The 16,206-nt window shown below is 41.5% G+C and overlaps 1 protein-coding gene across 1 annotated transcript in view; it reads left to right on the top strand.

Annotated features, from left to right (window-relative positions):
- The window catches only part of nrxn2b (neurexin 2b), a 570,846-nt gene that overhangs the window by 184,275 nt on the left and 370,365 nt on the right, over positions 1-16,206 (top strand). Inside the window, 1 exon segment of the mRNA XM_054600957.1 lies at positions 12,437-12,738. Within this exon segment, the coding sequence (XP_054456932.1) occupies positions 12,437-12,738 (302 nt within the window).

Below are 16,206 nucleotides of genomic sequence, written 5' to 3'. Positions count from 1 at the left end.
ACTGCATATATATATATACACACAGCAACACCTCATCGATCATCATAGTGTTACATCATTTGGAGATAGTGGGTTGGAAGACATTTACCACTTTTTGGGGAATTGAGCCAGCAGTCTTGAATTAACAAATTTTGATATTGGTAGCCTTTGTTTTGAAATAAGCCTTTGTTTTCATTGATTTTGGAAACAGATACTTATCATTACACCTTACACAAAACTAAAATGTTTCTTGCTATTTGCTGTGGACTTTACATGACCTTTTAAGATGTTGATTTTCATGGGCGATTTGATGGAAAGCCCTACCATTTTCCAGACTGGGGGAAAATATTATCTACTCTTCTATAATCTAATATTGAGAAGCAGTTATCTCAACAGCCCAGTGCTTCTCTCTCACTGAATGCCATATGGGCTTATTTATGTTGCTACATTCATCATTGACAAGCCTCCATAGAGAAAGGTTAGCATTCAGCTAAAGGGCTACCAATACATCAGCAGATTAAATCCCACATAAGCTCTTGTGTTCTGTTCGTTGTCATGTCGCTCATTGTACATCCACTTTCAAATATCACTGGACATATTTCATCAGCCATTATAGTTTTAAAACATTTTCTACAAGTTTGCCTTGGCTGTCTACCAGTATTGGGTATTTCATTTCCACTCACTCACTGAGTCATTCTTACATTTTATTTTTTTATTTTTTTACTTATGGGCTTCATTAGGAATCCATTTGAGTCACAGCGGGGGGTACAAGCTGTTTAGAACTTTCCAGATGCCTGTGGTATTTGTTAGTATGCCGTTTTGACATGACACCCTCATTGGTTAAATAGTTTAAAAGTTGTCACATTTACAATGACAAATCCTCCTTTCATTGCCTCATAACAAACTCTGCTTGTCTGTAAACAGCCATGCTTTGCAGCTCCTCTGTGGGCAGTTTTTTCGATACCAGGTTCAAGAGGTCAAATGCCTTTAGCAGCAAGTTTTGCTCATTAAAACTCTTGTTCAGTTGGCTGAAAGCCTTATTAGTGTTTCAACATACTGGATCAGTTATAGTCTCTCTCAACATTGGCATTTACTAGAATTTGACCTGAACTGAGGTTAGTGTTTCTCTGGGGCTGTGTTTTTCTAAAGCTGTCAATCTTTAGTTACCATTGTGTTATAACAGTTCTTTCACAGTTAATAATTGTTTTCACACCTGTAGACTCTGTTCCTTCAAATATTGATGTGTTGCCAGACTCTTTTCTCCTGCCACTGGTGGGCTTTACAGGCTGAGTAGTGAAGCGAATGCAATGCATGTACTGTGCATACTATTCCTTATTGAGTTCCATCCCAACATAAGTTTTACCAACTGACCCTTCACTAATCCCTGCGCAGGTATACTGACTAAATACACATTCTGCTTCTGCTTTTTAGTGATTGTAACAGTGCATAAAGACCTGCCCAGCTCTTAAAGCAACAGTGTTGTTCCTTAAGTTCATTGTCTTCTGTCTTTATTGCCAGGTGATGGGGTGGTTCACTTTTACACTGTGATCTGGAGGCTTTAGCTTCCATCTTTATCTTTTCATCTTGTTGAATTACTTTGACATCCTGGATATATACTTCAAAACGCTCATCTCGACTGGCTGCTTCTATCTGAAATGGCCTTTTTTTGTTACTTTTGTTACATACTTTTTCAAGGGATGCAGTTAGTGATGGTGTGGGCTCCATGGTAGTTCCGACAGCTTGACTGAGTAGCAGCGGGTAGCAGGATTTGGCAAAGGATCAATTATGTTGGATGGAATGCACAGCCATGCTGGGGGCATCACTTGTTGGAACCTTACTCTTTTCTGTGTGGGGTAAGAATTCAAAAGGCATCGCTAGAGGGACTACAATAGTTGTCTCTGGCTGTGTCTCAATCCAGCGGCTGCATCCTTCGGAGGGTGCATTTGTAGACCGATTATGTCACAGCGGCCGCGACGAGGCTGTCCCATTTCGTCGACTCCTTCTAATGCGGCCGACAAATGCAGCCTACTTTTCCCCGATTCGGAGGATACAACTGATGGATCCTTCACGGCCCAACATATCCCAAGATGCATTGCTTGCCGGTGAAGTTTTATTTTTATTTTTTTATGACATGGCGACTAGTGGACCAGCAGCGGGAGAATTCACATTTAAATGATTGTGTTTTAACTCACGTGAATATTTACAGATACAAGTGTTAAAACTAAAAACAAGGGACCTGATCAGATCACACTTATGTTAAAATGATCGGTTAATTTACGTGACGCTATTAACTAACCAGCTGACGCTACCGGGAGCCGCTGCACTATTTATAGCAGCTCGTCCATTTTAATATTGTAACATTTTTATACTCTTTTATGACAACCGCAGCTGGTTGCTAGGAGACGGGAGCGGCAAAAGGGTGGGGGCGCGAAAAGCTGGTGACGTAAACAGGAAATAATTTGTGGACCAGACCGTCTCATTTCGGGGAGCGCTCGGTCCAGCCTTCACGGTATTCAAAGGACCGGCCGACGTAGACCAAGGCCGGTAGACCAAGACCAAGGTTCCTCCGTGGGCTCCAGCTGCTGGATTGGGACACAGCTACAGTCCTGTCTCATAAAAACCAATAGCTAATCAACCGACTGTCTAGAATGTTTTTTTTTTTTTTTTTTGTTTACCAAAGTAGAGGCCAACTCAGTGCTGCAACACTTGTTAGCTTTAATATAATGATAGACATGCACACACACTAAACTGACACACTACTCTACTTTACAGCCAGTGATGACATTAACATATTAAGTAAAGGATTTTACAATGGATAGTTTTTTCAGGCAATCTGCCAAGGATTCTCATACAATTAAAATAACCACATAAAACATCAGGCACCCTTCCAAATAAGCACCACATTGTTTTTCATTTTCTCTCTGATTTATTGACAGTAATCTGTGATAAATTGCCTGCTTTTCATTAAAAGTTTATGTATATTTTCTTTTTTTGGCAGTTAGTTTACTCTTTGATACAAATACAATGGGTTTTGAGTATTTGATATGTAATATTGCAGACCACAAGCCTGTGATTGCTATATTTGAAAGTGTCTTAGTGCATATATGCAAATGGTTTTGTGTCTCCCCTGAAATACATTTTTTTTACCACAGTTCAATATAGAGTTAATGAGCCAAGTCCGACCAATGCTCACTGGAGCCATAGGAAGAGAAAAATCCATACCTCTGTATTTCATGTGGCCTGTTTCATGTTACTGTTGTAAAATATATGGACATTAGCCTGACCGTTGTAGCAGAGAATGGCCTGCCATCTATGTGAAATAGGAAGTGAACCTGTAGGCTTGGAAGTTGTTTTCTTGTTCTTCTCTAGAACAGTGGAGCTGTGGTAAATAAGTACCACAAACAGTCAACACTCTGAAAAGGCTCCCCTCTTTGCTCCCATCCTAACTTTGATAAGAGAAAGTATTCCAGAAATAAGTCTCATATTGCTTACAATGACACGTTGCAATGCAATACAATGAAAAATATGTGTGGTAAAGTGCAACTTGATGATGGGGGGAGGGGGGTCAAGTTAATAGGGCCTATTATGTACTTGGCTTGTCTTGCAGTCAGCTCCCCGTTGGCTAAAGAGCCTGCCATTCAGGAGCACACGAGCCCATCGTTAGTGTCAGTTTACTTGACATTTTCTTTGTGGTGCCCCTTTGAGCCCGGAGACTGAGCAGCCCTCTACTCTGATAATAGTCACCTGCCAGGCACCCACAGTAGGAGAGAAGAGAAACGACTGAGAAACGGTGAACAAGCAAAAAGACGAAGAATGAGTGCAAATCAGAGAGAGAGAGAGAAGAGGTAGAGCGGAGTCACTAGGCTGCAGACATGGTGTCTGGTATTGCGGTTACAAAATGGATCGTTTCCAAGGCGACAGCCAATTAAAGACAACAGTGTTATTCCCATTAAGTGTTATCATTTACCACCTAGAATTACCTTCAAGAACAAGAGCGTGAGAGATGGAGGACGGCCCAAACCGCCTCATGAACATGCCAGACATAAACTTGATGGTGACAGTGAGCGAGGGTGACAAAAAGGTCAAACCCAAGTGCCACCTTGCTCCTTAACACACAATGCTGACACAGGCCAACTTGAGACACACCTTGTTTTCAGTGTCATGTCAGGGTTATGTGACCCAATTTACACCACCAGTCTACCAGCGGAGAACAGATTTAGTATGCAAATCACGCTCAACTCTGTTCCCAACAGCTCTATGGAACAATTTACTTTCCTTTTTTCTTTGCCACCTGCACGCTCCTCCAGCGACCTTCAAATACTGTCAATCAAAGCGACCGCACTGGGGATTAAATTAAAACGAACCGCACGCTTTAAATGTGACCTGCAGCTACATTTAAAGGTGGAGGGGCAGAAAAGGAATCGAATCAAGTGTCTTTATGCCGAGAGCTCTTAAATACATTTCCCTCGCCTACACACTTCAGTCATGGATTAGAATAGTCCATGGACACCTTGTAGACATAGATTTTTACTAATAAAGTCAAGTGAGCGATTAGAGAGACATATGCTAATTCTTACGGTAAACTCTACAGTACAGTGTGGAAGTAACGGGTATGATCAGAAAGCTTATTTAAATGTATACATCTAATTCGATTTATTTATGGGATTTATTTCAGATTAGCTAACATTGAGCTAGATTTTAACAAATACTCTTTCATAATTTTTTCGGGAAGAACTTCCACCAAACTACAATCCACCTCATATGATACAAATACTGTCTCTGAATCATGTAGCTCTTCATCCACCTGCATCTTATCCAGGGAATGAGGGGCTCTATCCTTCCAAAACCTGCCCACCCAGACTCAGTAAGACTCAAAAGGTAGAAGAATATCTTTGGACGAGTCCTTTAATATTGACACACCTGCTCTTTTGGCCGCTTCCCCTAGAACAAAAAGAAACATTGTTGATGGTGTGATAGCACATCCACTATGGCTCAACAAGCGTCTCTTAAGAACGGGAGGAGAGGTGTTGGTCAGTTCAACCAAGACCTGTGGCCTCCAGCAAATTAGCTATAGGCAGAAAGCAAGTTATAGCTCCTTCATTACAGGACTGCAATCAGTCCTTGGATCAATACCTACAGTGATCGCCAGCCCTGCAGAGAAAGAAGAGCAGAGAGGGATGGTGGTGGGAACAATGCTCTTCTATTTTAGCATCGTGTCAATGGCTCTAAAATAAACTGCAGGCAGAGATCCATCCATGTATCCACAAATCACCAACACATTTACTGCGTCAGGGTCACAGGCCAGGTCAGGGCTGCACACACAAGTCAGACATAAACACACGAGTCAGACATAATAGACAACTACATATACAGTTGTACATTAAAATACATAATGACTGTGCCTAACACTTTATAATGACCATCATTGAAACAGGACATGGTAATTGAACTAAAGTTAATAGCTGTTTTACTGCAAACAATGCAATGACAATGAATCATGTTTACTTTTTTTTAATCTTGATTTTGTTTACTATGATATTACTTGTTAATACATTTTAGCATAGCTGAGAAAATACAGTAACTGTTGTTTTCTGATTGCATTAGTAAACTACTACATTTTATAAACTATACAAAGTGTTAATTAGTGATTTCAAAATGTTTGTTAAAACTCTAAGAAACTGTTGGTTTAGCATCAGTGCACATAGATTTACCAGGAAACAACTGTTAACCAAACAATCTAAACAACGTTGTATATGTGCTGCAAATATCTTGTCAATTATGTTTATAAATGTTTTAGAAATTATTTATTTAAGTTTGCAGATCATTTGATACGGCATTGCTAATAAATAGTTAACATTATTCATTCTCATTTCATTTTGTGTTAACAGTAAAAAAGCTATTAACTATCAATGAATGATTAATTATGGTGTAAGTTTATTTAAAGCTTATTGAACAGCTACATCAATATCAGCTAAATGTAATATATAGTAATCATTTAAAGAGTGAACAGCAGTGATTCTATTTGCTCTGGACTGAAATCGGATAACATCAAGTCATTTGTGGAGTCAGATCATTAAGGTTTGATGACCAGTATGTACTCTGTTCACATGTTAAAAACATCTTCACATTACAGTCCTAATGCTAACAATCATTATAGGCTATTTTTATGGCAGCAATTATGAAGCATGTATTTATTTTCAAGGATTACCCAGCGCAGTAAACTGCAGGGTTTGAGACCAAGGGAGTAAATCACTGGCGTTTGTCCAAGCTTAGAATACCACATATGTTTAGGTTTAAGTGAGGCTGACAGTTCAGATTTATGTGTGAGGGAGACTAAAGAAGGTAAAATCCATGAGGAGTGAAACATAAAGCTGGGAGGGGGCACAGAGATGGGAGCAATCGATCAATCCTCTCACCTCAGCAGTTTGTCTGCACCCCTCCACCCTCTGACACTAGGACTCGCCCTACTTAATACAAATCTGCATTGCCTCGTCCTCTCTTCTCCTCTTTAGCCTGCTCATTGTCTTCTTTCATTCTTGCTTATACAGATATAAAAGAGATATGTTGTAAGTATGCCTGAGCTCTTTATCAATGCCTAGGAGTTGGGTTGATATATTCCCATGCATCTATTTACTTACGTGGTGTGTAGTTGCAAGCCTTTGCATGTGCCCCGGAGCTGGCACAGGACAGTAGCCGGTATGTCTGTGGACCCAGCAGGCCTCTGTGATTCATGAGGCAGTATCAAAGCTTTCATATGCTCCATACATTTCCCACCGCTCTCCCTCACATCTCACTGTTGGATGGTTCCTCTAAAACTGTCTGATACTCTCTTTGCGGGGTGGATGGCTCTCGTCGGAAGCTAATAGAGGGTGACTGTATATGCACATGTGGGGGTGTGTGTGTGTGTGTGTGTGTGTGTCTAGAACAGCGATGTAATGCGATGTGACGAGTGGATCTGCCAGCATGCGGTCATCTGAATTTTGGATGTTTTCACTTGCACATATACACAAACTTATTCCATTCTCTCTTTTCTAATTCTTCCTAAAACTACCTAATTACTCCCAATACGTTATCCAATCGGCCTAAGAGCAGTACGTTAAGGTTCATTATGCGTTGACAAATGCGCCACACAAATTTGGATGGAGCTATTCATGCAGCTCATCTTATTAAACCTGCTCTCTCTCAGTCTGAGCTGAATCCAATTTAATAACACATGCTGCACTGCGCTTTTATTACTGTAATATCCAACCAAAGAACAGCCTAAAATGGCACTTTCGGGGCCGCATTGACAAACACAGATTGCATTTGTGTTCTCCTCGCATTATACCACCAGTTGTGATGCTGTGTTTTTCCCAGAGTGGGGACACTTGATATTAATATCAATGGATCATAATTCATGTCATTGCTGTTGCAGACTAGCTTGCTAGCAAACTTGTTTACACATCGACTTTCTAGGTACAGCACGGTGTGTGTGTGTGTGGGTTGGAGTTTGTGATGGTCCAAGTCGATGCCGTGGATTCCACTCACTTCAGAACAATGAAGGCCAGGGGTCGCAGAGTGCAAGCTGCCTGACACGGCGACTGCAGCAAAGTGCTTAGCTATTGCTGATAGCACGATTGTGACAGAGGTGGAAGTGGCGGTTGAGGTTATTGAATCTATTTTGTGTAGTGGATAAAAGAAGGGAGGGGGGGCAGGTATCACCAAACAGAATGGACAGAAGAGGAGAGGCTGAATCTCCAGGATGATGAAGATCCAGAACCAAATATATGGAATGAGGCCCGTTCAGTCAGGGAAGAGAAGTCCCAGGACGGCTGATGGTCCGCCACAGAGAAGCCAGAGTGAAAGGACAGGAGGGGGGAGGGGAGAAAATAGGGAGAGAGAGACTGAGAGAGAGAGAGTCACACAGCTTGGAAGCTTAGAAAGAAGCATGGTTTTCAGAAAGTTAACAATATTCTATCCCGCAGGACAACCATAGTATATAATTACTAGGCTTAAGGCACGAGGTACACACAGAATAAACAACTAACTAAAAATAATTGTGAAAAAATGAGTTGTAAATCTGGATTTAAAAGCCTCAACAGAGTCAGCCTGTCTGATGCCAGCATACCGGTTAATCCAGAGGAAGGAGGCACAATGGGAAAGGGCTCAGCAGCCTGCTGTCTTCTTTTTAAACCCAGGACAGACAGGAACCCTGCATTCTGAGAGCAAAGAGCACAGTAGGAATATAAGGGCCAAGGAGATCGGATAGGTATTAAGGGGCGTGCTGTGCCCATTTACAATTTCAGTCATCAGATGCACCTTAAAGTCTGATGTGACAAATACGGAGTTAAAATCAGGTGTGATTTTGTCCTGATGCCTGGGTTTAAACATAATTTTGTCTTCCAGAGACATCATCCATAAGCTAGAGAGCAGCACTTCTAGAGCTGCTAGGGGTTTATTGTTAAGATATTTCAGAAAGAGCTGTGCTTACAGTTCCACTGTATGGGTGCTTAAACCCTCTATCCCAGCCAGCAGAAGCTCCAACAATACTATCTGTATCAGCAGAATCATTATGATCTCCGCCAGGAGGATTATATACAGTCGGACGTGTGTGCGTTCATCTGTGAGTGAGTGAGTGAATGAGTAACAAACACCTTTCATTGCCTGTTTTTTTCTGCCGTTGACTGCCTGCTGACTCTCTACCCACTCTTAACTGAATGGCTGGTAGGGGCTGCAAGTGATAACACACCTTTTATTGTTTTCAATGGTGCGTTCAGCTAACTGCTAATGGAACCACTAGTACACACTGGTACTACTGAGTACCTCTCCATTGCTGCAGAGACACATTGGGGGGAAATCATTTTCACTCTTCTATTGTCTTAGAATGTGTGTTTAGCCAACAGCTAACATAACTACCAGCACACACACTGCTGAGTACACCACTGCTACGTGGGCGGGCAGCTTGGTTAGTTTAATTTTGAGTTTGGCAGGATTGTACACCATATCTTGGATGTTGACTCTGTATGTTTTAAGATGCCTCGCAGCCCACTGGTGTAAACAGAGGTGTTTGTTGCAGACACACCTGGAGGAGACCTGCACTCTACTAAGTGCACCTTTCTAGTTCAGTCTTTTGTATTTGCATCTGAACATTTTGAAGCCAATGAAGTTGAGAATGTGGCGTGTAGGAGAAGCAGCCTGAAGTGCGAGTGTCACTAAAGGCCACTGGCGGATACATGTGGGAAGATGATAAACACTTCATGACATCTGCTTAGTCATGAGGCAATTGTTGGTTGGATTGCTTTGTCTAGACATAGGGAATATAATGTTTGACCCCTGCAAATACCTAGAACTAAAGGTCCGTCTGCCAAACGCGACGAAATGAAGCTCAATATTTAAATAATAGTAAAGATGCTATAACGAGTGGCTAAATCTTAAATGAGTCATTTCTGTAATGTAGTCAGCGCCTTCTGTGAGGTTAATTGAGACCTTGACAGCACTTAAGTCTCTGCTGCATGCTTGTGTTTCTTGTCTTACCTCTGGCTACAGCATCAGCTCTTGGGCTTTATGGAAAGAGATTTGATCTGAGTGAAAAGTGCACACTGCTACTCCAAGTGCGTGTGTGTGCATGTAATCACAAAAGTGCTACCACGGGAGGGGAGAGGATGAGATGGAGACATACAGTGGATGTAAGGGGAAAAACCGATGTGGATGAGTACATATTCAACAGAGCTGAAGTGTTCTCTGGGAAGTCACTCCTTATATTAGTTTATGTGTCTTGAAATCTGGGGCTTAAGTGATCCTCTTCTCTCTCCAGGGAAACTGGGAGCAGGGTTTCTCCAGTGTGGGGGAGGAACGCTTCTGACTTCCTGGAGCATACGTGACATCTGGAGAATCACTAACTCTTAACGAGATGGATCAGTGTCAGTTTTTGGATAACACAGCAATCCATTACTGGCTTGTCAATAGTTTTGACAATAGACTCTGAAGACAGAAACAAAAATCATATGTCTGTTAATTAAAACAATTTTTTTATCGAGGGGCACTGTTGGCATCATGGCCAGACGGACTGGTGCAACATTGAACCCCCCCTCTCCTCTTCCTTTCCTGTCACTCCCTGATCCTCTCCAGCTTTATCTCCTCCGCTCAGCCTTCTATTCATTAAACAGACATAAACAAAAGAAAGTTTTTTTTGTTGCTGTCTCTCCATTGCATGCGGCTCCATCTCGCTGAGCTCATGGAAGCAATCACAAGCTGTTTGTTGCTTACCGTTAAACAGCCCGTACTTTGGGAGGGGGTCCAAGTTAATACATAATTGAAAATGGTTGCTGTGGTCCATTTGCCACGCTTTTTTGTTCTCCCGACATCAGCAACACAGGCGCCGCCAGGAGGCTGCTCCTGAGGGATATGCGGCTTTTCCATTTTTCCCCTTCATCTCTTTCTCTTTCCCCTTTGATGCCTTTTTTCCGATGACAATTCAGACTTCAGCTGAGATTGCTCTGAACTTCGATTTCAGCCAAAATGTTCTATTAAGTTGGTTTCTCTATCCTCATGCCATTGGTGCCTCACTTCATCCATTTTTTCCCCCTCCAACACAAGAGATATTTTCTTTCATATGAGTACAAGCACCCATATGATGTTTGCCTGTGTGTTGTATGAAACACTATAATGCTGCTATCTTTGTCGGGGCTCCCTTGAAAAAGAGATATTTTAATCTCAATAGGAATTGCCTGCTTTATAAAGGTTTATGACAAAATAACCTGACTGTTTGTTTCAAAGTGAGCTCAACCATCCCCTTTTAATTTTCCAGACGTATAGCAGTTAGCATGCCACTCAGCACAACACTCTTTCTGCCTCTATCTATAGCTTTTTTTTCTCCTTTTCATAAGCCTTCCATGCAAAAGTTTATCCTTAACTTGGTGTTAATTAAATAATAATAAACTCTGCCTCATGTAGGCTACAACAGGTTGAACTGTCCGTGGTCGTATCTCAGTACAAAGTGCACAGCTATGTCATGGACACACTAGTATCCATCCCCACTCTTGTCCTCTCACCTAAGATTGCTCCTGTGGAGAACTCACTCGCTCATGAAATTTGGCTTTCAATCTGTCTGCTAACGGACCACCCCCCTCTGGCCAGCCCCAGAGACTCTCCCCAGGGAAATGCACCGCGGTCTTGGAGCGATCTCGCTGTAATGGAACTTCAGGATAAACTAGATTTGATGATCCAGCCATGCAGGGTCCTCTTGGCAGTTTGAGTTTGCCTCCTCTCTTTCCTGTTTCAGCCCTAAACCTCATTACCTCAGGCCAATTCTTCAATATATCCCCACCAGGGAACCAGAGGTGAGGAGGGGCAAATGAACACAGGAAGTGGGGCTTCACTTCAGATCCCAGTTCATGTTGGGAAACCGGTTGATTTGTGTAACGGCTGAGTGGGAAACAGTAATTAGAGAGTTGAGGGATCTTGCGGTGATGGGTGGTGGTGTGTGCATATCCCCCCCCCCCTAAAAGAAATTGGCTAAATTGTACCACTTATTTTATGATCAGCCTATTATTATTATATATAGTTAATGTGAAGCTCTATTGATCATACTGGGAGATGTTAAGTGACTCAAGATGACGGACAGGATATGATCCAAAAAATGAGCATATAAGAGTAAAAATAATAAATGCAAATCTAATAATAGGAGATAATCTGGAGAACTAGATACCAGCTAATCTCATGCTCACTGGCTTCAGTGTCCTCTCTTTGTGATTGAGGTGTCACTGTTGTGACAGCTGCAGGTGTTGGTTCAGTTCCTGACAGATGCACACTGTGTCCTCCCCTGCTGTCGTTTGGCTGCTGTTTGACATGTGTCCATTGTACAAACTGGCTGTTTTGACTGCTAGCGTGTGAACGAAGCTCCCCGCAGTGGAAGGGAGGCCATGTGCTGCAGACAGACTGACAGGCATTAGCAAAGTTGTCAGCACCTTTTTCTTCCATTTCTGTTTGCCATCCTCCTGTTATTTCCTCCTCTGTTTGCTCTCTCACCACTCTCAGATGATTCCCTTACCACTCTTATTTTTCCACGACAGGTACATCCCCCTACACCGAAGGTGTTTTATGTGTCAGACTATTATGTGTTGTTCATTTATTTGTGATCTGAACACATTTTATTTTCTCTTTGATGAAGACATTTATTTTACACATTAGAGCTGCAGCAAGAACCAGTGTTGCAGCGCTGGAATCAATAACCCCAGCTAATCTGGTTCATCTCCGAATGACCTATCCTTGAAAAAAGAAGTAATGAGGCCGGGAGTTCATCTCTCGAGAGACATTTTTGTATTTATTTTTTGTCTTTAAATAGCTAGAATCTGGCTTCATAAGTTTTTTAAAATTAAGTCCCTCTACTGGCATATTTTAGGCCATCGTAGTAGTATAATCCTGCATTCATATAATATAATATTCATCTTTTTTGTTCCTCCTCTCCTTTTTTCTCCAGGTAAAGAAGAGTCGGTGGCCACCTTCAAGGGCAACGAGTTCTTCTGCTACGACCTGTCGCTGACGCCCATCCAGAGCAGCACCGACGAGATCACGCTTTCCTTCCGCACGCTGCAACGCAACGGCCTCATGCTGCACACCGGGAAATCGGCGGACTACGTGAACCTTTCCCTGAAGAGCGGCGCGGTCTGGCTGGTCATCAACCTGGGCTCGGGGGCGTTCGAGGCCCTAGTGGAGCCGGTCAACGGCAAGTTCAACGACAACACCTGGCATGACGTGCGCGTCACCCGCAACCTGCGCCAGGTAAACACTGCCCGTGTAATCCAGGGCCACCGCAGTCGGAGTGGTGCCTCTGTCCACCACCCTACCTCCTCTGTCTCTGCTGCTTCACTTGGCTCTCCTTCTTTAGGTCTTTTCTCTCTGCACTCGGAGCACACAGGGAGCGTTTGCCTCATCTTCCTTCTCTCCTCTCCTGTTGCCATCTACTTACCTTAACAGAAGTTTCTTTGCTTTTTTCTAGGTTGGCATTGAACAGAAGGCTGGTGCTGTCTTTATTTCTGTCTTTCTTGGCTTTGTATTTTTCTTCTAAAATGACCAAAGATCCATCTCACCTTCATATTCAAAGGTGGTTCAAAGGTAAAATGTGAGAATACAACACAGTCCAAGTCATAACGAGTCTATATTCCCAATCATAGTGAGATTATAGTTGATATACATCATAATGCAATGAAAGACAGCAAGCACATTTAAGGTGTTACCAAATACATTGTTCCATGCTGTTATTAATGAGCAAGTGAGGAAAGTGCTCTCCTCAGTATGTATGCACATAATGTACTCGGCTACACAAATGGAATGCGCCCTAATTTATCAAAGGTGACAATGCACTTAAACCCTTTCTGAACAAATTACCCAACACATCTTTACAAACCTTTAATCGTAGCTAATGGAAAACCAAAGAGCCCCAGCAACCTGAATGTCGAGCCCCGTCCCTGTTCAATCAATTTATTTATTTATTTTTTATATATGCACACATCCACAGCACAGTATGTGTACATGCAGTGTACTCTCTGGATGCACTGGGTCATCAATTGGCAGTTGTAGTTACCAGCAGTGAGATACAATCAATTTCACTTACACTTGCCGTGCTTACTCCTTCACTTTATTTTTTGGTAATTGGAATTGGAATAAGTGGCTTGTCAGACCTAATAATGGGCATTGTAAGTGGCCCTGAATGCAAAAAAAAAAAGAAAAGTCTGATTTGAATGCATTAACACAAAGATGGTACATCAACTTCTTTGCGTGGGCCTGCAAAAAACATGTTGGACAGCCAATAGTGCCAAACTTTTGTTCTTGGAGACACTGAAGAAGGAAAACCTGAGAGCAAAGTGATTCTTAATGTGAACTAAGTGCTGTTAAATTATAGGGAGAAATGTCCATGCCCCCCAGGCTCTGTAATTTCTGTCATATTGCAATACTGCTAAAATATTTCTTTTTTGGGAAGCCAACACGGTTTTAGAGATTTACGTCATGAGCCAACCCACCTAGTGCCGACTGCACCATAATGACCATTAGGCAAGTAAGAAACACATCCACACATACTATTCTGAGACACTGTTATCTGCCCGTCTCACTGTCCCATCTATATGCTGTCCGTCTGTCTGTCTGTATTGGCATTTACGATAGAATGCGTTAAAACTGATTTTGCTGCTCTCATTTTATGCAATTTTGAACAATAGCTGTGAAGCTTGTTACTAAATGATACCCTTACTTATTGTAAGTCGCTTTGGATAAAAGCGTCTGCTAAATGACTGTAATGTAAATGTAATGTAATACCCATCCAATATTTGAAATATAGTGTTAACATAACGGTGACTATAATATGGTCTTATAGCAATCTCCTAGAATTGAAGTTAAATACCTTGATTCAGAATGGACACAGTGCAGTGTTAAGGTAATCTCACTCTGTTCTTGATATTGACAGGAAAAGTCAGTGTAGCTGACCAGATACCAAGAGCCTCTACTCAGTCCCTGCCTTGACCTAGAGCTAACCACCCACACCTTGCAGTTCAGGCGATCTCCATTAACTCACATAACGGCTAGAATCCCCAGTGGATCACTGTAATTGACAAGGCAGCTTAAGTGTTAAAGAGCTCTTTGGATTTACATCGGACCGCCCCCACTGAGAGCAAAAGGACAGAGGTATTGATGACACATCGACCATCTCTGACCCTGTGTTTACTGCCGGGCTGATACCCAGCTGATCATTGAGAACTTGCGTGCTTCAAGGTCTCGTAGAACACACATGCAGTCACACGGCTGCACACTTGTCAGAGGAACACTCTAGGAAAGCCTTAGCATGTGTGAGGATCCGTTCTTAGCTGAGACCAGCTGCTCTTTAACTCTTGACGGTTGGTTGCACGGTTGGACCAGAGAGAATTCCCCACCCTTTAGCGGCCACAGTTTTTGCACTAGGAGGATAACATATGTGTGAATTAGCCCCACCCCTATACTTAAGCCACACCCCTCTTCCATTACCGATGAACCATTTGACTTTCTTTTTTTTTTTTTACATAACTAAATGACTATTGGTATTTCTCTGGTTTTATATATTAATTGATCAATAGTTAGAAATAAAGAAACACAAAAGGAAGGTTATAGCTATTAGTTTGTGTTACCAGTTGAGAAGTATTACTGTTTTCATCATTAGGGTAAAACTAAAAACAAATTAATATGGTACTGAAGATGTCTAAACATAAACCTATGAGGAACTCTAAACTGATGATGACATATTCTCAATTTAATACTGATGCCTCTATATGACCTAGTAAACAAGTCCATCAGATATCAATACAACATATTTGCATTCCTACGTTATTATGCGGGTTTTAGCTTTCTGACAAATGGTGATTGTTAAACTGAAGGACAATACCATTATCCTGTGTTTGTTATATAGTCAAAACATATCCACATCACTCAACAAACATTTGAATGAATTATGGGATGAATACACTTTCTGTTGCCCAGTCCATTATTATTTTGTCAAATACCTCAACTATGCACAAATGCAGTAGCGGGCCGTGCATTTCACACCTAGGCCTTCAGTGATGTCCTACACAGTCCTACCTGAATTAATCAACCAATCTCTTAATACCATCATTATGACGCCATGGCTCTAGAAACTATACATTTAGACAGAAACGCATTATAACTGGGCGTTGCATCACCTTAACATAGTCGAGTACAACAGAGTTATATTAATATTTAGCATTTAAAATCAATAAATCCGCTTTTTCAATTAAGAGTGTTAAACTACAAGCTTTAAGATCACTTGGATATTGTCAAAACGTTAAAATAAAAGGCGCTTTTAAGGGATTAGTCTACAAAGTTTTATTAAGTCCACCAAAAGTATGTGAGCTTTAACAAGTTTGTCCACTAAACAGCGCATTGTTTAATTTAAGAAAAGTGACGATAAAGATACTATTCACTGAAAATAAAAGAAAACAAACAAATAATTTGCATTTGTTCTGAGACAGTGGTGAAATACTAGTGTATTCCTAGCCTTGAATGTCCACTTTGATATAGGTTAAACCAAAACAATTCAACAAGTCTCCTTGAGTCCTTTCACTGCAGGCACAGCTGAGCCAGTGCGCCACACACACCATCTCTTGCAGAAGCATCAAGCATTTATTTTTTATATATTTGTCATTTTATATTGTTAATATTTATTTAATTAAAAAACAAATTAAATGCTTTGTACTCACCAAAACGACT

This window comes from Anoplopoma fimbria, chromosome 7 (assembly GCF_027596085.1).
Source record: "Anoplopoma fimbria isolate UVic2021 breed Golden Eagle Sablefish chromosome 7, Afim_UVic_2022, whole genome shotgun sequence".
NCBI lineage: Eukaryota > Metazoa > Chordata > Actinopteri > Perciformes > Anoplopomatidae > Anoplopoma > Anoplopoma fimbria.
Note: the sequence above shows the minus strand (reverse complement) of the source record. Positions and strands in the feature narration are given on the sequence as shown.